The sequence below is a fragment of the Zingiber officinale genome, chromosome 2A (assembly GCF_018446385.1).
Source record: "Zingiber officinale cultivar Zhangliang chromosome 2A, Zo_v1.1, whole genome shotgun sequence".
NCBI classification, from domain to species: domain Eukaryota; kingdom Viridiplantae; phylum Streptophyta; class Magnoliopsida; order Zingiberales; family Zingiberaceae; genus Zingiber; species Zingiber officinale.
In genome coordinates this window covers 160957115-160977758 of record NC_055988.1, presented here as the reverse complement: position 1 = coordinate 160977758, position 20644 = coordinate 160957115, and the positions used below count along the sequence as shown (strand labels likewise).

The following is a 20644-nucleotide window of genomic DNA, read 5'->3' as shown; positions in this document are numbered from 1 at the left end:
TATTGTACTGAGGTCACCTTGATTCTTCTATTTATAATATTGAAATTGAGCTTGGATAAACTCTACACAATTATTTTATTTAAATTTAGTCAACTCAAATCACTTCTAATTGACTAAACATTGATCATAGAAGATTTATCTGTCAATAACAACTCTTCAATTGATTCAGCGCCTCTTTAGTCTGCCAAAATTGATCCGAGTTGACTCAACTCTATTTAGTCGACTCAATTGAATAAGATTTGAGCTTATTTGTCAATAGATAATATTTTCAATCAATTTTAAACTAGTTTAGTTGACTCAACTCCATTTCAGTCAACTTAATCCTAGTCAACTTAGGTTATCTTTGACAATAATCTTATCCATCAAATGAATACTTATTAATTTAAGTTAAGGAATGTTTAGTTGACCCAATTCAAATAGAGAGCAACTTAGTTTCAATAATCGATTGTCCACTTTAGTCTACTGAATTTACTTTTATTGACTCAAGTAGAAATGGAACCCTTCTATTAATGAATAAAATATCTACAATTGATTATTAAGTTGACTCAACTACTTGGTTGACTAAAATATACACTCACTCAACTGAATCAACTTGAGAATCTTGAATTAACTTGAGATCAACCTCATTTATCGACTACAAACTAGAACACTTATTCCTTAGTCAAGTACCTAGATAGACCTCTTACTAGAAAACCCAAGATTATATTTCTTATTTGTTTCTTAAGAGTCACTTGTCTTAGTCTACTAAAAGAGTTCGCCGTGAGGTCTTTATCCATAAGTCTTTCCTTTAAGTCTTCACCAGTGGTAGGCATGTCACCCTGCTAGTCAACCTTGACCTTTTAAGCACCATGCCCACCTAGGTTGAACTTCTCCATCTTATGCCAAAACTGGTTAGGCTCATGGATAAATATCTCTTTTATGTATTAGTCATTATTTCAAAGACTAATAACAATCCGTGATTTATCTCCTCCGTGTTAACCCTGAGACGAATTGACAGGAATGCTAGGGGCGAGTGTATTCGCCTTTTGCCATCATAGTTAGGCTCATTCATGACCTTAGGGTTATGGTGCATGGTAGTATTCAGATTATTATTCAATTATTTATAGTTGGTTTTCAGTTATGATAAATTTATAGAATTTTTTTTTTCTAATTGAGGCACACAACTAAAGAATATTGAACTTTTTGACCGTCCGTAGTAAATATTTTTCGATTTATCCTGATGGTCTATAAGAATATTTTATAGGATAGATTGATTATCCTAAGACTAATCAATAAGACTAATTAGATTTATCTTTTTTTTATTAGACTTCTTCATACTAACACTTATGTATATATATTTATCTCTTTATATTCATAGGTTCAACATCCGGAATTGTTAAGATAACAAATCTATTTTTTTTTTATTAGGCTTCTTCATCAGCTACAATCTCATAAGCTTCTGCTAGCACTGATTAGTCCTCTCAATTTACTGAGTATTTATTCAACCTTAATCCACTGACAGTTCTCCCACCTCAATACTTATTTAGTCATCATCAGTGCACCTAGAGTTTATGTCAAAATTTTTTACTTGCACACTGGATAAACACATCAAAATCACAAGTGTAACTCAAATATTTTTTTCAATCATATCAAAACATGGAGCGTACTTTGTAGGATTGATATGACGGTTGGAGGGGATGAAATAGCTGAAACTTGAAATAGACGATCTCAATCTCAAGAGCAAGCTTAGTTAAATGCCAATTATGCATTAGAAACAAAATAAGTAATAACAAAACAAGCAAAACCAACTTAATTTCTTTTATGTCATTCAGAGTTGTCAAATGTAAGTGTGATAAAAGATGATTCGTTCGTTCCTAATATTTTTATTAATCTATCTCTAAATTAATATGGAGAAAATAAATTATGAATGGATACTATGTGATAAAAGGTGATTCATTCGTCCCAGCATCCTCGTCAATCCGTTCATAGATCAATATGGAAGAAGTAAATCACAAGTAGCTATTAACTATTAGTACAGAGAGAAGATATATTCGGATGCGTCGAGTTTTAACTCCAAAAATTCATATAACAATATTTCATGTCTTAACCATCACATTATCTAGAACGACAGAGTTCTTAAGTTCCACTCCATCACTTATTTGTAAGATCGGATGAATAGTGCATTAAAAGATTATTTCATTTTTTAGAGTTATTTAAGAAATAAATGCAATAGAAATTAAAAAATACAGTAGAAACTACAAAATGATTTTTGAAAAGTTTATGTAGTGGAAATGAGCAATGCTTCTAAAGTTGAAGACATGATGGAATTTTCTTATCTAACAAAAGAAACAAGTAACAAATGGTGAGATATGAATCTTAAATGTAAAGACATAAAAATTAAAGTGAAAAACCATAATAAAAAAGCAATTTTTTTTAACAAACGAATAATTATAAACATTTTTAAAAAAATTTACCAATAAAATATACAATTAAAAATTAGTTTATAGAAGGTGCAACATTTTTTTAAGGAATACTTTTCAGGAATATATAATAAATTATTATAGACTATAAAAAAAATCCGCATAAGCGCCCCTGTTCTCACGTCGGGCTCTCCTCACCTGAATCCTATGCGACCCACCACCGGAAGTACGATGCCGCGGCCTCGTTCCCGTCTACCGTGATCCGAACATCAATGGCGGCGAGGGTTCCCTCCGACGACGAACTAGACTCCGGCGACGAGGTGGAGAACCGTACCCTCGTCTCTAAGAACGACACCAAGTCTCCTCGCCTCAGCTCCGCTCTGGAGATAGGCCAATTCCCTGATCGGATAGGCGGCCGCCGCTTGTTTCCCAGGCGCTGCTTCTGCTTCTTTGTCTTCCTCATCGCCGTTTTCCTCTCTGTGCTCCTCGCTCTCCTTTTGTTCCGTGGTGGCTTTACTGCTCATGCCGACTCCCAGATCGACCGAATGCGTGAGTCCGAGCTCGGTGCCCTATATCTCCTCAAGAGCCAGCAAGCAGCCCTCCTCAAGATCTGGAATTCCACGCGGGCTGTGGCAGCCGACGTTGCTTCCCCCGTTCCATCCGCAGTGAATTCCACTTCCGCGACGACTAATCTGCCAAAGCTCGAGTCTTTCGTTGAGTTTCAGTCGGCCTTACTCGAGCAGATTAAGATTAACAAGGAGATCCAGAATGCTCTCTTGTCTTCTCACGAAATCGGGAACAGGACGTCGGGCACTTCGGATGATAATTTGAACCTGGGGGTATCTGGTGTTGGAGTCGATGTATGCAAGAAAGTGGATCCACTGGCAAGTAGGAGGACGATCGAGTGGAAGCCGAAGAAAGATCGGTACTTGTTTGCGATATGCTTATCGGGCCAGATGTCCAACCATCTGATCTGCTTGGAGAAACATATGTTCTTCGCGGCACTTCTTGACCGTGTTCTGATTCTTCCAAGCCCAAACTTTGACTACCAGTATGATAAAGTGTTGGATATCGATCATATAAATGAATGCTTTGGTAGGAAGGTATCGATCACATTTGATGAGTTTTCTGCAGCACAGAAAAACAAGATGAAGATCGACAGGTTTATTTGCTACATTGCATCACCACCTTGTTACCTAGATGAGGATCATATTAATAGGTTGAAAAACCTGGGGCTTTCTTTGGGTAAGATTGAACCTGCTTGGCCGGAGGATGCCAAATTGACGAAGCAAAAGAAGAGGGTCGTTGGTGATATCATGCCCAAATTCTCATCAGATGACGAGGTTATTGCCATTGGAGACATGTTCTATGCAGATGTGGAGGATGAATGGGTGGCACAACCAGGTGGTCCGCTTGCTCATAAATGCAAGACAGTGATTCAACCAAGTCGTCTCATTCACATCACGGCGCAGCGGTTTGTGCAGACCTTCTTGGGCAGTAACTACATAGCTCTGCATTTCCGGCGGCATGGATTTTTGAAGTTCTGGTAAGCTTGCCTTTTACCATGTGTTTCATTGTTGATTTTTGTTATTGATTTTATCAACAATTCACAGTATAAGAAAACGATAACAGTTAATGATTCTTTTAGAATTTTGGCATAAGATTGTTGAATCTGTACATTATTTACAGTTAGTTGCATACCTAGGGGATGAATGATCAGTAACTTTTTCAAAGGGACTATATATTAAGGGATGATTAGGAATTTTGAAGAGAGAACTTGATAAATTCTAATTTTATTCCATGGGATAATCTCATTTATCTGTTATGATCATGATTTTGTCTTAAATGTTTCTTGATCTTTTCAACTATAATCTTCATTTATTTTTTCTTTACAATTCCTTTATCTATTCGATGCCTTACTACTGCTACTCATCATGCTTAACCATGTCTTGGGTTTTATCTTTTTTGACAATTTGGCCCTAAAATCATAATTTTAATAAAATTTCACCATGTAACTCAGATGATGCTTTTCACTCTCATGGTATCTTCCAACAACTACCATTTAATTGAATCATTGACTGTTTGCATATTTTTCTGTAAAACATTGACTGTTTTGACATGTCGATGTTTAGTCAGATTTCCGTGCCACAATATGGTAGAATTGTGCAAATATTTTTATTCATGAATTTATCTTTTAGCTTAACTAGAATTATTATGCCTAATTCTTATACCAAGATATAATATACCTCAATAAAACTGCTGGATATAGCTTCTTGTTTAAAAGAATTTGACTATGGCATTGTTCTCTCTATGCTGTTCACTTCATAGTTCTATCTAATCAATGATTTTGGCATAAGCTTAAAAAGTATTAAGATCGTAGAGATGTGTAGATGTTTTGTTTGACCATATTTAACTCTTGAGTTGGATTTCTTTATAGTTGGCATTTTATAAACAGCAGATGTGAAAATACTATGTACCTTTGTTTAAGACAGTTAATAATGTCAATAGCTTTGAACTTCCTAGAAAAATTTAAAACCAAAATTTCTGGTCAGAAGGAGTGATCATAAATTGTCATCATGATTTGTGAAGGCTCTTTAAGGTAGCGCAGCTCTGTAAAGTGTAGCTAAGACTTATATGTGAGAGGAATCTGAAAAATATGAAAGAATCCATCGAGTCCCACAATATAATTTAGAACTAATATTCCCATTGATTTATGATACAGTTGCAGTGTTGAAAATCATTCTTCCATAGGACAATATCATTAACTTCCACTGAGAAACATTATATACCAGTTCCATAGATCTTGTAGTGTCATTGTTATTGTTGTGTTATATTTAATATTCTCTAAGCTTCAATTTGAAGCATTATGAGTAATGAATTGTTAAGAATAGGTTGTGTTGGCAAGAATGGACTCTAGTAGTGGATTGGACTTGTTGGAGTCTAGGATGGTTTTGATTACAGACTTCAAACTCTTACCCTGTAATCTAATAGTTATTAACCTGTTCTTTTCCATTTGTTTTGCTATTTCCTGATCCCTAGCAACATGGAGGAGGGATGTGATCTGCGTGTTCACAGCCTTGTCTCCTGGACTCACACATATCCTCTGACAAATTTAGGGAACTGCAAGATCCAACCTCATGACAAATTCTTCTCATCCCTTGTGGACACCTTCCTTTCTCTTATTACCCTGTGCAATTGTCATGGTTTTCCCACAACCTGATTGTGGTTTGCATTGATCTCAAGCAAAACCAAGACTTGCTTCTTCCTCTCGTTTAAGTTCTTCTAAATTTAGTAGCAACTCTGCTGCCGGATATAGTTTCTTGTTTAAAAGGATTTGACTATGGCATTATTCACTTTATGTTGTTCATTTCATGGTGCTATCTAATTGGTGATTTCGGCATAAAAGATAATTAAACTTGTGTGCTTAAATCACCTAGTTTGGCCTGTCTTCTTATGCTTGTTTGCTTTGTTTGTATTTATGCTCCATTAATTATTTTTGTAGAACCAAACTCATGAACAAAGAAAAAAGGCTATTCACCTCTCCCCTTTAGCTAGTACCTTACACTGCCAATACTGTGTAGTATTAACAAAAGGCGAAGATTGTCTCCTCTTAATATGACTTGGATCCCCATGTTTTGGGCAACATTTGAAATCTTATTATGAGCTAGAGTTTTGATTTGGCCAAACCAAGACATGTTAGCGTTGCCAAGAGCCACTGAGGCACTAGTTGCTATGTCAAGCATTAATCCTACTCGAAGGTGGGGAAGAACAAGGCAGAGGAGAAAGGAATCATGTACCTCACCACATGTTAGGAACGAGTAGCATGCCTTGGAGTGCATTGGAACTGTCCTGCAAAGGCTCACGGAGCCTCCTCATTGTTGGAACTACTTCGCCATCATCCAAAAGACTCGTAAAGCTTCATGGAAGCTTCACTATCATTAGAACTACTTCGTTGTATCATTAGAACTACTTCATTGTCATCACAAACCCCCACAGAAGCCTCATTATTGCCTATTAGGGGTGTCGCCATGGTTCCACAACCTCGTAATTGTCCCACATGCTAGTTCCAATGTGGAGAAAAATGTTTCATGTGTGTTGATCGACATTGAACAATTCTTCGCCTTGGTTTTGGGTATACATTTCTCAATCATGTCGAGTGCCAGTGAGGTGCTAGTGGCTATACCGATCACCAATCCTAGATGAAGGAGGGGAAAATAAGGCGGAGGAGAAGGGAATCACAAGCCTTGCCACATGTCATGAAGGAGTAGCATACCTGCCCATGCTTGTGTTGGTTAGTCCTAAGAAAATCGTACTGGATCCATTGTACAAAAATTTTTTGTACAAGTGTCGAACCTTTCCTTAAATAACCTATTGTGTTCTTTAGAAGTTAAATTAGGAATCGCAGACGGAACTTAACATCATTGATTCCAAATTTAACTTATCTGTTCTTAATGGTTTAGATTTGAATCGTAAGCGGAACTTAACACTATTGATTCAAATCTATCTAAGTTATTAATTCCATAAATATTAATTTTCAAAATTGGCTTCCAGAACTACATGGCGAGGCACATGGCCTTCTTGGATATGGGAGCAACCACCACCGCCTAGGCAAAGCCTTTTAAGGAAAGCTAATATTTATTTCCTTAAATAACTCTAGGTTAACCAAAAAGAACAATCGAATCACAAATTCGAAAAAGAAGAAAACACAAACTCGAAAAAACTATTTCGAAAACTTTAGAATCATATGCCTCTTGTGTTTGGTATTTCCATAAATAACTATACAAAGAAAACTAGTATGATGCGGAAAATAATTACTAGTTATACCTTTCTTTGTAAGCAAAATAACCTCTTGATCTTCTACCGTATTCCTCTTCTTATCTCGGACGTTGTGTGGGCAACGATCTTCCGAGGCGAGAACCACCAATCTCCTTCTTCTCCAAGCTAGATTCGGCCACCATTAATTCTCCATGAGAAGTTGTAACGACCCGCCTTCTACTAACTAGGCTGTAAGGCCGATCGCTACATTATGCTGTGCTAAATTACTATTGCGGAAATCTGGATTGATTAAAATTTTACTAAACTGACTACTGTAAGCTGAACTTAATATTCTAGGTGTACCTAGGAGTTGTACACATGCTAGGGGAGACAATTTATGCCTCTCGAATGTCCTGCTAGCTATAATCAGGCATTTCAATCGGTCCGTGGATCGATTGGGGCTGTCGGATCGATCCAATGATCGATCCAACTTGATACTGGCACGGGGGAAACCCCTGGATCGGTCGACTGACCGATCCATAAGCTATTTGCCTCTGTACGCAGCTGGATCGGTCTACCGACCGATCCAGGAGTGCACTGATCGGTCGGCAGTGGCTCACTGATCGGTCGGCTGACCGATCAGTGAGCTTCGGTACTCACATATCGCTTCTGTATGCTGCTGGATCGGTCTACCGACCGATCCAGGAGTACACTGATCAGTCGGCAGACCGATCAGTGAGCTTCGGTACTCTATGTTCGCAGACGCCAACTCTCTGTTCGCGACTAGATCGGTCAGCTGACCGATCCAGTGGCACAACCCAAACCCTGATCGGTCCGTAGACCGATCTGGGTTCTGATTTCGAATCAGAACCCTGATTTTAGCACTAGTTCGTGCCAAAATCTCTTCTAAGAGTTCTAAAAAGACTAGGAAACACTCTAACAATGGCAACTAACATTCTCACATCATAAAAGAAGGGTTCTAAGCATAATAGAGTGCATAGCTAACTAATTCATAGTGATTAACAACTAGAGTGCAAATAACAAAATACTGTAAAGTTCTGATGCTTAAATAAAACTTGCTAAAATCCCTTAGAATCTTTTATTCCAAGTTCCTGCCACACACATCATCTCTGCATTGCCCTCCAGCTTCCCTTGTTAGTCCATCTTTCCTTTGCCTTTATCTGCAGTATAAGGAAAGTAGAATCTGTAAGCTTAAAGCTTAGTAAGAAACCAACTACCTCACAAAACATGCATACGATGCTAATGATGCTTTGAAAACATGTTATTTAAAACATATGCTGAACATATAAAACATGGCATGGCATACAATCATCCAAACATGTATAACGAACTGAACATAGAGTTATCATGCATATTCACGGGGAAAAACTAAGCTGGAGCATGATACTGAAACTGAAACTGAAACTAAGCTAAAACTGATCTTAAACTATAATCACTTAATTAGTTTATGAGTTTGAAAGCTATTATCATAATAAGTGAAAATACATAATCATGTTGCTATTTGGGCCCGGCAACTGTACTTTGCTGTGCGCGCATCCCTAACTAGACCCGGGTTTGCAAGTCCCGAATTTAGTAGGGTTACTAGGTTGTCTGAACCTAGGGACGACTGTGGGAGCCCAACCCAATGGACATCTGGTCTAATACAGTGCCACTGAAAATAAAATACTGATATAGCTGAATTTACTTATCTTGCTATTACTAGGTTATCTGAATCTAGTGCTAGGTTGTCTGAACCTAGAGGCGACTGTGGGAGCCCACCCATTGGACCGTAGTCCCATTAAAGCTGTAGTAAGGCTAACTAAGCTATTTTAAATGCTCCCATTGCATCTTCTGAGCTATCAAAAATGCCTAAGTTGCATTTTTCTAAGCTAGTCATTTAATCGAACACCTAGTGTGCTTTAACTCCCCTCTCTATTAGGGAGACTACCTTTAGGCACCCAACAGCATCTAAACCTCCAACTGAAGGGGGAAAGACGTGTCCGACCCATCTAAAGGTACTCACTAAATCCCTAAACCTGCGAGGAGGGTTAAATACACCCTATATGTCGAAAAATCTGCATATAACTAAACTAATGCATAGAAAACCAAACGGAAGCTACTTATACTGCAGGTGAGGGGTTTCTTACCTCGTACGCTAATTTCCTTACAATTCTATTCGCTAGAATTCCGGTGGAGACAACTTCTCGACGATCTTCTCGCGTCTAAACGTTCCCCTTGCGAAGGAGAGCGTCCTTGTGCCGGAGTTATCGCCGGAAGATGTCCTTGGGGCCCTAGGGAGAGAACCCTAGGTCCTCTTGTGGTTGGCGCCGAGAGAAGGAGGAGGAGAAGGGATCGGCGGAATTAGGGTGAGGGAGGAGAAAAGTCACGTTAACCCAATAACTCTTCACCTATTAATTCCCTATTTATATTAAGGAGTTAATTCGCCCAATACCAATATAAATTTTATTGGTTCCCTTTCCTTTCAGCACGGCCCTGCTGGGTTCAACTGGTTACTAGCATTATCCCTAAGCCATAGGTCTCGGGTTCAATCCCCGCTTAGGCCGTTTTCGTTTTCTAATTATTTTTGCTACTTCCGTTACTCTAAAAATTCCGGAAAAATATCTAAAAATTCCATAATAATTATAGAATATTTCTAATTTAGTTTTGAGAATTTTCAGGTGTTACAATCCCCCATACCTTATAAAAAGTTCGTCCTCGAACTTAGAATAATTCTGGGTACTTTTGTCTCATGCTGGCTTCTGTCTCCCAAGTTGCCTCTTCTGCTGTGTGACTGTGCCAAATAACTTTGACTAATGGTACTTCCTTGTTCCGCAATTTCTTAACTTCTGCCTATTATCCAATAGCCGATCATCATCGTGAGGTCTTGCGGATGCACTGGGGCTCAATCACTGGGTGGCATCTGGGGTATGCTTCTTCAAGATAGAGACATGAAATCGTTGTGGACAGTGACATTTCGGGTAGCTCTAGCTCATACGCTACCTTGCCCTCTTTTGCCGATAAGGTATGGTCCCACATATCCGGGACTAAGTTTGCCCTTCTTCCCAAAACGCATTACTCCCTTCATGGGAGCTACTCTAGGAACACCGAATCCCAATTGAAAACTCTAAAGGTCTGTATCAGCATAGCTTTTATGGCGGCTCTGTCTCTAGCGGATCTGCTGTATAGCTATTGTGGTATCTGCTACTAGATCCGTCTGAAGCTCCAGTTCTTTCTGCTCACCACTCATACCAGCAGATTGGAGATCTACACCTCCATGAGAGCCTCATAAGGTGCCGCCGATAGTGGCTCGATAATTGTTGTGTCTGAGCAAACTCTGCTAAGCTCGGATATTTGCACCAACTTCCTCAGAAGTCTAGGGCACATGCTCGGCGCATATCTTCGAGTCGCTCCGTCTGTCCATCTGTCTGAGGATGGAAAGCTGTGCTAAACTTTAACTTCGTGCCCAAAGCTGACTGTACACACTCCCAGAAGTGTGATGTGAACCTACTGTCTCTGTCTGAAATAATGGTTCGTGGGACTCCATGCAGCCTGACGATCTCCTTGAGATACAACTGAGCTAACTGCTCCATGGAATAGGATATTCTGATAGCTAGGAAGTGGGCTGATTTAGTCAACCTGTCGACTATTACCCAGATGGTATCAAAACCATTTGTGGTCCTGGGTAGTCCCACTATGAAGTCCATGGAAATATCCTCCCACTTCCATTCTGGGATCTGGATGGGCTGCAAAACTCCTCCTGGTCTCTGATGTTCTGCCTTAACCCTCTGACAGGTTAGGCAGGTGCTGACTTATCGAGCGATGTCTCTCTTCATCCCAGGCCACCAAAAACGTTTCTTCAAGTCCTGATACATTTTGATGGAGCCAGGATGCATCGTATAGGGAGTCTTGTGAGCCTCATCTAAAATTCTCCTTCTAAGTTCCTCCTGATCTGGAACACATAATCTGTCGCCAAAGTACAACACCCCGCTAGCGGACACTCTGAATTCTCCACTTTCTGATTCTGCTAATTCTTGCTTGATTTTCTGAGTTTCAGGATCCTGCTCCTGAGCTGTCTGGATGTCACCGAGCAAGGTAGACTCTAATATCATAGTAGAGAGCTGTCCGACTATGAGCTCGAGACCGAAATCTGCGATCTCCTTCTGTAGGGGTGGTGACATGGCTGCTAGAGATAATAGGGTAGCGTTGGACTTTCTGCTGAGGGCGTCTGCTACCCTATTCGCTTTTCCTGGGTTGTAGAGGATGTCTATGTCGTAATCTTTGACCTGCTCTAGCCATCTGCGCTGTCGCATATTCAGATCCTTCTGAGTGAAGAAGTACTTCAGACTCTGATGATCTGTATACACCCTGCACTGAGCTCCATACAAGTAATGTCTCCAAATCTTGAGAGCGAACACCACTGCTGCAAGCTCAAGGTCATGAGTAGGATAGTTCTTCTCATAATCCTTGAGTTATGGAGGCGTAAGCGATCACCTTGCCATCTTGCATCCGCTCCTAGTCCCAACTTGAGGCATCACTATATACGCCAAATGTATTTTCGGTAGAGTCGAATAGGTGCACCGTCAACCTCCTTTTCACTGCTCACTGTCCTCTGTCCACTGAAATTTTCTGTTCTTTCTGGTAAGAGCTGTCAGTGGGGAGGCTATCCTGGAGAAGTCCTCTACGAATTTTCTGTAATAGCCTGCTAATCCCAGAAAGCTTCTGATCTCACTGACGTTCTTGGGTCTTTTCCAGTTGCTCACAGCTTCTATCTTACTGGGGTCTACCATGATACCATCCTTTGAGATGATGTGACCCAGGAAGGACACCTGATCTAGCCAAAATTCACATTTTGTAAACTTGGCTTATAACTGGTTCTGCTGGAGGGTCTGCAGTACTATTCTCAGATGCTCTGCGTGTTCTTCCTGAGTTCCTGAATAGATAAGAATGTCATCGATGAACACGATAATGAACTTATCTAAATATTCCCTGAATATCCTGTTCATGAGGTCCATGAAAGTAGCTGGAGCATTTGTCACGCCGAAGGACATGACTACGAACTCGTAGTGTCCGTATCTAGTCCTGAATGCTGTCTTGGGTATATCCCCTTCTTTAACTTTCACCTGATGATAACTTGATCTAAGGTCTATTTTAGAGAACACTGCTGCTCCCTTTAGCTGATCAACAGGTCATCTATTCTGGGAAGAGGATACCTGTTCTTGATCGTGACTTGGTTCAGTGCCCGGTAATCTATACACAGGCGCATGCTTCCGTCCTTCTTCTTCACGAACAATACAGGTGCTCCCCATGGTGAGTGACTAGGGCGATGGTTGTCGGCGGCTCCTGAGTTGCATGAAGTTCCTTCTGCTGGAGCCATGCGGTAAGGTGCTTGAAATACGATTGGTACCGGAATGAGCTCTATCTCAAATTCAATCTCACTGTCTGGTGCTAATCCTGTCTGGGAAAACTATTGGGTAGTCACTTACGACTCGGACTATCGCTGTTGGTCCTCGTCTGGATCGACTACGTGTGCTAAAATCCGTACACCCGAATCCATTAATCTCGTGCCTTCATGAGAGAAACCTCTTGGCCTTTCTTTTGGGTTCTCCGACGAACTCGAATTGTGCTTCTGCTTCGGGTTGGAATATGACGCACCGTATCTGATCAAGAAGTTCATTCCAAAACGACATCGTAGTCGATCATATTTAGACGATCGGATCACGTAAGAGTTCTCTGTCTCGCTATAATGACCGCACTACTCGAGCCAGCGTGGATGCCATAATTTCTCCGGAAGGTAGCGTCATCACACTGAGTACATCCGGAGGTATTGCTAACTTCTCAATGCCCGGATATATATGAACGAGTTGCCCGATGTCGAATAAGACGCTATTTCTTTGAAAAATATTAACCGACCAGAATAACCGTCGAGGCATTTGCTACGCCCTCTCGGTGAGTGAGTAGATCCTCGCGTTGGTCATAGCTGGAGGGCTTTAATCTGCCCTGGTTGATGTGTGGACCATCTAAAGCGCTGCGTCCGATGTAACTAAGCCGGTGGCCTCCGCATCAATCGGTGTGGCCGAGGAAGGACCGGTCGTGTTTGGACACCGCCGTATACGCCCTTCCCGTCCACATTCAAAGCATCCTCGTGTGCCCTTACGACAAACTCCAGGAATTTCCCACAGTAGCACACTTTGGATAACGGGCCGTGGCCCTCCTTTGGATAACTCCACGGTTTGCTCTTTGGAGTTCCCTTCCGCTAGAGCCGCCCGTGTTTCGAGTATGTGAGCTTCGCCTTTGACTCGAGGAGACTTGTCACGCTGATATTATTCGATGGTGCTCGGTGGTCGAGCATCGCTAACTAGTTCCTCGGTGGTTTGCGGCCTATGAATGCCGCCACCACGCTCATTCTATTTTCGGCCTCGATCACGAGCATCAACCGGACTCGTTCTTTTTCTGTGCCGACTAGTTCGGGCATAGGCGAGCCAACCTGTTGAATTTCTTCACGCTTCCTCCACCGAAAGGTTGCCTGACAAAACTACGTGAACTCGTCGTAGTGGCGGTTCGTGACCCGTGTGAAAGAATTCCTTAAAGAACTCCTTCTCAAGTCAGCCCATAACACCGGGCGTTTCGCTCTGATTCTCTCCCACCACGTGCGTGCCTAAGGAGGCACACTTCACCTTCTCATGCTCGCCACCCAAGCTCCATCGTACTCTCCAAAGAGCCAACTGTGTCGCATCCCACGTGGTTCACTAGTGCCCGAAGTTCTCGGCTCGACTCTCACCGGATCGATAAGTTTCTCTCCTTGCCTGCTGCTACTGTAGGCTGGATTGGTGGAACCTCTAAGACCACCGGAGTCGTCGGTTCCGGTGTGGGGTATTCTGATTAGCCCGAGGGTGGCTATCTCTGTCATTGCTCAGAATCGAGCTACTAACGTTGTAAGGTCCGGGAGACACCGAACCGCCCACGCCGGGCTCGATGGTGGTGTCCTTTCTGGGCGTCCTCGTGCCATTACTAAAGACACAGGACTTGCATAACTAATACAATCATAATTGTATAACTATTGCTATCATGTTATATACTATCACATACTAACATGCATCAGATATCTATAAACATGAGCTATAATAAGAAAGCAAGATACATAAATAAAGTAGAGGTATTCTTACTTGGAAGCTGCAGGTTCAATGCTGATGTGTGTGTAGGAAGTATGGAACACTGCTCTGATACCACTCTGTAACGACCCGCCTTCTACTAACTAGGCTGTAAGGCCGATCGCTACATTATGCTGTGCTAAATTACTATTGCGGAAATCTGGATTGATTAAAATTTTACTAAACTGACTACTGTAAGCTGAACTTAATATTCTAGGTGTACCTAGGAGTTGTACACATGCTAGGGGAGACAATTTATGCCTCTCGAATGTCCTGCTAGCTATAATCAGGCATTTCAATCGGTCCGTGGATCGATTGGGGCTGTCGGATCGATCCAATGATCGATCCAACTTGATACTGGCACGGGGGAAACCCCTGGATCGGTCGACTGACCGATCCATAAGCTATTTGCCTCTGTACGCAGCTGGATCGGTCTACCGACCGATCCAGGAGTGCACTGATCGGTCGGCAGTGGCTCACTGCTTCTGTACGCTGCTGGATCGGTCTACCGACCGATCCAGGAGTACACTGATCAGTCGGCAGACCGATCAGTGAGCTTCGGTACTCTATGTTCGCAGACGCCAACTCTCTGTTCGCGACTAGATCGGTCAGCTGACCGATCCAGTGGCACAACCCAAACCCTGATCGGTCCGTAGACCGATCTGGGTTCTGATTTCGAATCAGAACCCTGATTTTAGCACTAGTTCGTGCCAAAATCTCTTCTAAGAGTTCTAAAAAGACTAGGAAACACTCTAACAATGACAACTAACATTCTCACATCATAAAAGAAGGGTTCTAAGCATAATAGAGTGCATAGCTAACTAATTCATAGTGATTAACAACTACAGTGCAAATAACAAAATACTGTAAAGTTCTGATGCTTAAATAAAACTTGCTAAAATCCCTTAGAATCTTTTATTCCAAGTTCCTGCCACACACATCATCTCTGCATTGCCCTCCAGCTTCCCTTGTTAGTCCATCTTTCCTTTGCCTTTATCTGCAGTATAAGGAAAGTAGAATCTGTAAGCTTAAAGCTTAGTAAGAAACCAACTACCTCACAAAACATGCATACGATGCTAATGATGCTTTGAAAACATGTTATTTAAAACATATGCTGAACATATAAAACATGGCATGGCATACAATCATCCAAACATGTATAACGAACTGAACATAGAGTTATCATGCATATTCACGGGGAAAAACTAAGCTGGAGCATGATACTGAAACTGAAACTGAAACTAAGCTAAAACTGATCTTAAACTATAATCACTTAATTAGTTTATGAGTTTGAAAGCTATTATCATAATAAGTGAAAATACATAATCATGTTGCTATTTGGGCCCGGCAACTGTACTTTGCTGTGCGCGCATCCCTAACTAGACCCGGGTTTGCAAGTCCCGAATTTAGTAGGGTTACTAGGTTGTCTGAACCTAGGGACGACTGTGGGAGCCCAACCCAATGGACATCTGGTCTAATACAGTGCCACTGAAAATAAAATACTGATATAGCTGAATTTACTTATCTTGCTATTACTAGGTTATCTGAATCTAGTGCTAGGTTAGAGGCGACTGTGGGAGCCCACCCATTGGACCGTAGTCCCATTAAAGCTGTAGTAAGGCTAACTAAGCTATTTTAAATGCTCCCATTGCATCTTCTGAGCTATCAAAAATGCCTAAGTTGCATTTTTCTAAGCTAGTCATTTAATCGAACACCTAGTGTGCTTTAACTCCCCTCTCTATTAGGGAGACTACCTTTAGGCACCCAACAGCATCTAAACCTCCAACTGAAGGGGGAAAGACGTGTCCGACCCATCTAAAGGTACTCACTAAATCCCTAAACCTGCGAGGAGGGTTAAATACACCCTATATGTCGAAAAATCTGCATATAACTAAACTAATGCATAGAAAACCAAACGGAAGCTACTTATACTGCAGGTGAGGTGTTTCTTACCTCGTACGCTAATTTCCTTACAATTCTATTCGCTAGAATTCCGGTGGAGACGACTTCTCGACGATCTTCTCGCGTCTAGACGTTCCCCTCGCGAAGGAGAGCGTCCTTGTGCCGGAGTTATCGCCGGAAGATGTCCTTGGGGCCCTAGGGAGAGAACCCTAGGTCCTCTTGTGGTTGGCACCGAGAGAAGGAGGAGGAGAAGGATGGTCGGTGAGGGTTTGGAGAGGGAGAAGTTGCCGAACCCAATAAAAGAAATAACCCTAACCTACTTAAGTTTCCTATTTATATTAAGGAGTTAATTCGCCCAATACCAATATAAATTTTATTGGTTCCCTTTCCTTTCAGCACGGCCCTGCTGGGTTCAACTGGTTACTAGCATTATCCCTAAGCCATAGGTCTCGGGTTCAATCCCCGCTTAGGCCGTTTTCGTTTTCTAATTATTTTTGCTACTTCCGTTACTCTAAAAATTCCGGAAAAATATCTAAAAATTCCAGAATAATTATAGAATATTTCTAATTTAGTTTTGAGAATTTTCGGGCGTTACAGAAGTAAAGGTCCGGCCACCACCACCAAGCTCCAAGGGATGCTAGAAATGAAGCCTTCTTTCTCTCCTTCTTCTCCTAGCTAGAACCGGCCACCATGGACTTCCCTTAAGTTGATGCCGCCGGCCACAAAGGAGGAAGAGAAAAGAAGGAGAAGAGGAGACCCTAGGGTTGGCCACACCAAGGAGGAAAAGAGAGGAAGAAAAGAATAGAGTCGTTCGCAATGAAGGCACTTCTACCCCCTCTTTTATAATCCTTGGTCTTGGCAAATAAGGAAATTTAAAATAAAAAAACTTCCTTAATTCTTTTGCCATGAAAAGGAAAATTTCAATTAATTAAAATCAAATTCCTTTTCTCAATTACAATGGCCGACCACTTATTTCCCCAAAACAAGGAGAGTTTTAATTAAAACAAAAATTAAAACTTCCTAATTTGTTTCCGGAAATTTATAAAAAATTTCTCCAATAATTTTTCCCTTCATGGTGGATTATAAAAAGGAAATTTTATAAATTAAAATCTTTCTTTTAAACATGTAGATAAAAAGAAAGTTATCTCTAAAAATTAAAATCTCTTTTAATCTACAAATAAGGAAAGATATCAAATCTTTTCTTAATCTTTTGTAGAAACTTATAAAAGAGAATATTTAATTTTTAAACTCTCTTTTAAATCATGAACATGGTTAAAAAAGAAAGTTTTCTCAAAATTAAAATCTACCTTTCAATCTACAAATAAGGAAAGATTTCAAATCTTTTCTTAATCTTTTGTATAAAGCTATAAAAGGAAAGATTTAAATTTTAAACTCTCTTTTAAAACCATGATATCCACATAAGAAATAATTTTAACAAAAACCTTTTAATTTTATAGTGGCCGGCCACCCAAGCTTGGGCCCAAGCGTTGGCCGACCACCAACTGGCTCAACCCTTTGGCTTGGCCAACCCTAGCTTGGGTTGGCCGACCCCTATTGGTTGGGTAAGAAGGTGGGTATGTGGTGGGTATAAATCTCTATATACAAGAGGCTACGATAGGGACCGAGAGGAGGAATTGGTTTTGGTCTCCCGATGAAATTAAGCTTCCCGTGTTCGCCCCGAACACACAACTTAACTTCATCAATAATAATTCATACCACTAAAGAATTATTATTGAACTACCGCACCAATCCCAAATTACATTTTTGGGCTCCTTCTTATTATGAGTGTGTTAGTCTTCCTGTGTTTAAGATGTTGAATGTCCACTAATTAAGTGAGTTACTGACAACTCATTTAATTAATATCTTAGTCCAAGAGTAGTACCACTCAACCTTATCGTCATGTCGGACTAAATCCACCTGTAGGGTTTAACATGACAATCTTTATGAGCTCCTCTTGGGGACATTATCAACCTAGATTACTAGGACATAGTTTCTTCTATAATCAACAAGTTATACTATAAGTAACATCATTTTCCAACTTATCGGGCATTTTGATTTATCGAGCTAAATCTCACCCTTTGATAAGTCAAAGAAATAAATATTAAATTTATGTACTTGTTATTATATTAGGATTAAGAGCACACACTTCCATAATAACTAAAGTCTAGTTCTTTTATTAAATCAGTATAAAAAGAACTTACCTTAAATGATCCTACTCAATACACTTAGAGTGTACTAGTGTAATCTATTAGTCAAGATAAACTAATACCTAATTACACTACGACTATTCCAATGATTTGTTCCTTTCCATCTTAGTCGTGAGCTACTGTTTATAATTTATAAAGAACCGATAACACGATCTTCTGAGTGTGACACCACACACTATGTTATCTACAATATAAATTAATTGAACATCTACATTTGGTATATATAAATGTAGACACTTGACCAATGTGATTCTTATAACTAGATAAATGTTTATACCAAAAGCTAGGCTTTTAGTATACACTCTAACAGCTTGAATTGTCTTGGAAAGGCTCATGAAACCTCATCATTGTTGGAACTACTCCGCCATCATCCAAAAGACACATGAAGCTTCATGGAAGCTTCACTATCATCAGAACTACTTTGTAGTCGTTGCAAAACCTACAAAAGCCTCACTATCATTTAGTAGGGGTGTTGTTATGGCCCCAGCCACATAGTTATTTAACGCGTTAGCCCCCAGGCGGGAACAAAATGTTTCACATATGTTGACCGACATGGAACAATTCTTCACACTTGGTTTTGGGTAGACATTTCTCACTCCACTGGGTGTACTAGCAACATTATCATCTGCTGCTTGATATTGTTTTCTATATCCTTCCTGTCACTTTGAGGCCAATGTCAAAGTGAAGAAGCTATGGGAGTGGAAATCTTAGGATTTTCCTTATCAAACAAATGACAATTTAAGTGTCAAACCATCTTCGGAATAAACTGTTGGTTCATAATTCTGCCCTAAAATTTGCCATGGGAGTCATGGATCACAATGAAGTTAATCCTACAAGGAGTTGGTTTTTGTTAAAGAATCTATTCAACTTTGCTAACTATTGGGATGAAGATACTCTGGGTTGGGTGGGTAGTTGAGTATTCTATCATATGCCCAATGGTATTGGCTGAAAAAAAAGGATTGTAAGATCAAAAGCTAATGTCTATTGTTTACAAATTCTCAGAAACCGAGATTGGATACACATGGCCTGTGATTATAAATTGTAGGACACTTGTCACACCTAACTACTATGAAATAGATGTTTTAACCTATTTGGTCATTTTCTAACTTCGATCTTTGTCGTTAATTTTCAGCAATCTGAAAGACAAGAGTTGCTTTTTTCCCATTCCTCAGGCAGCAGAGTGTGTGATTCGGGTTGTTGAGAAAGCCAATGCGCCAGTCATTTACCTATCAACAGATGCAGCTAGCAGTGAAACAAATCTCCTTCAATCTCTAGTTTTCTTAAATGGCAAACCTGTTCCTCTGGTCAAGAGGCCAGAGCACAATAGTACCGAAAAGTGGGATGCATTGCTGTACAGAAATAACTTAGGTGGAGACAGTCAGGTGAACAATTTTTCAGTAGAATTGCTTGTCATAAATTCACATTTCTCATCTTCAAACCACCAACCCATGGTAAACGATTGAGTTGTTTCACAGGTTGAGGCAATGCTGGATAAGACCATTTGTGCTTTGTCATCCGTCTTCATAGGCTCATCAGATTCAACATTCACGGAGGATATTATAAGGCTAAGAAGGGGCTGGTCATCTGCTTCTCAGTGCGACGAGTACCTCTGTGAAGGTGAGATGCCCAACTACATTGCTGAAAATGAATGATGGCGGAACAGGTCTAGGTTGTGGCACGATTCCTCCTGATATTGAAGCTCTCATTCCAGTTCATGGTGAACATTTTATACATCATTATAGAAGTATGCAATACCTTTCAATTCTCTTCACAAACTACACAGAACTTGACTAGTTTTACAATGCCAATTTGTTTAAAGCGCTCCGAGAGTTAAATACTGTATCTGAGAATTGTCTTCCAATTGTTCCATACATAGATAGTATGTGTTTGGATGCTGTGAGTGTGAGAAACATCGAGTATTTTTACAAAGAAGTTTGGTTGAAGAGTGATCATAGATACTCTTGTTTCATTGTTTTGTTTAGCTTTCTTCTGTAAATAAAAGTGTTGATGGATGAATGGCCTATCTATTGGATTTATTTAGGAGATGATTAACGTAATAGTGCATCAACCCTATATCCGGTCTACTCGGCTTGGTTAGCTCACTAGACTCGCCTAGTTTGACTAGCCCATCTTCGCCACCCGAGGTAGCTCAAATACTATCCTCTCTCTTCCAAAATGGCCAACCAATTGAACTATGTTCTTGAATGGCCGAACCAATTAGATCCTGTTGGTG

The 20644-nt window shown here is 40.4% G+C and overlaps 1 protein-coding gene across 1 annotated transcript; it reads left to right on the top strand.

Annotated features, from left to right (window-relative positions):
- Positions 1 to 2565: 2565 nt before the first annotated feature.
- LOC122042938 (O-fucosyltransferase 36-like) lies at positions 2566 to 20365 on the top strand. Its single transcript, XM_042603337.1, has 3 exons — positions 2566 to 3945; positions 19544 to 19793; positions 19887 to 20365. The coding sequence occupies exons 1-3, from the start codon at positions 2672 to 2674 to the stop codon at positions 20061 to 20063; spliced, it is 1701 nt and encodes a 566-aa protein (XP_042459271.1). The 5' UTR covers positions 2566 to 2671; the 3' UTR covers positions 20064 to 20365.
- Positions 20366 to 20644: the final 279 nt, after the last annotated feature.

Bases quoted from the DNA above. Each gene is read 5' to 3' on its own strand.
- LOC122042938 (XM_042603337.1), top strand. From the start codon at position 2,672: ATGGCGGCGAGGGTTCCCTCCGACGACGAACTAGACTCCGGCGACGAG. The intron at 3,946-19,543 runs GTAAGCTTGCCT...GTTAATTTTCAG, and splicing joins CATGGATTTTTGAAGTTCTG to CAATCTGAAAGACAAGAGTT. The intron at 19,794-19,886 runs GTGAACAATTTT...GTTGTTTCACAG, and splicing joins ACTTAGGTGGAGACAGTCAG to GTTGAGGCAATGCTGGATAA.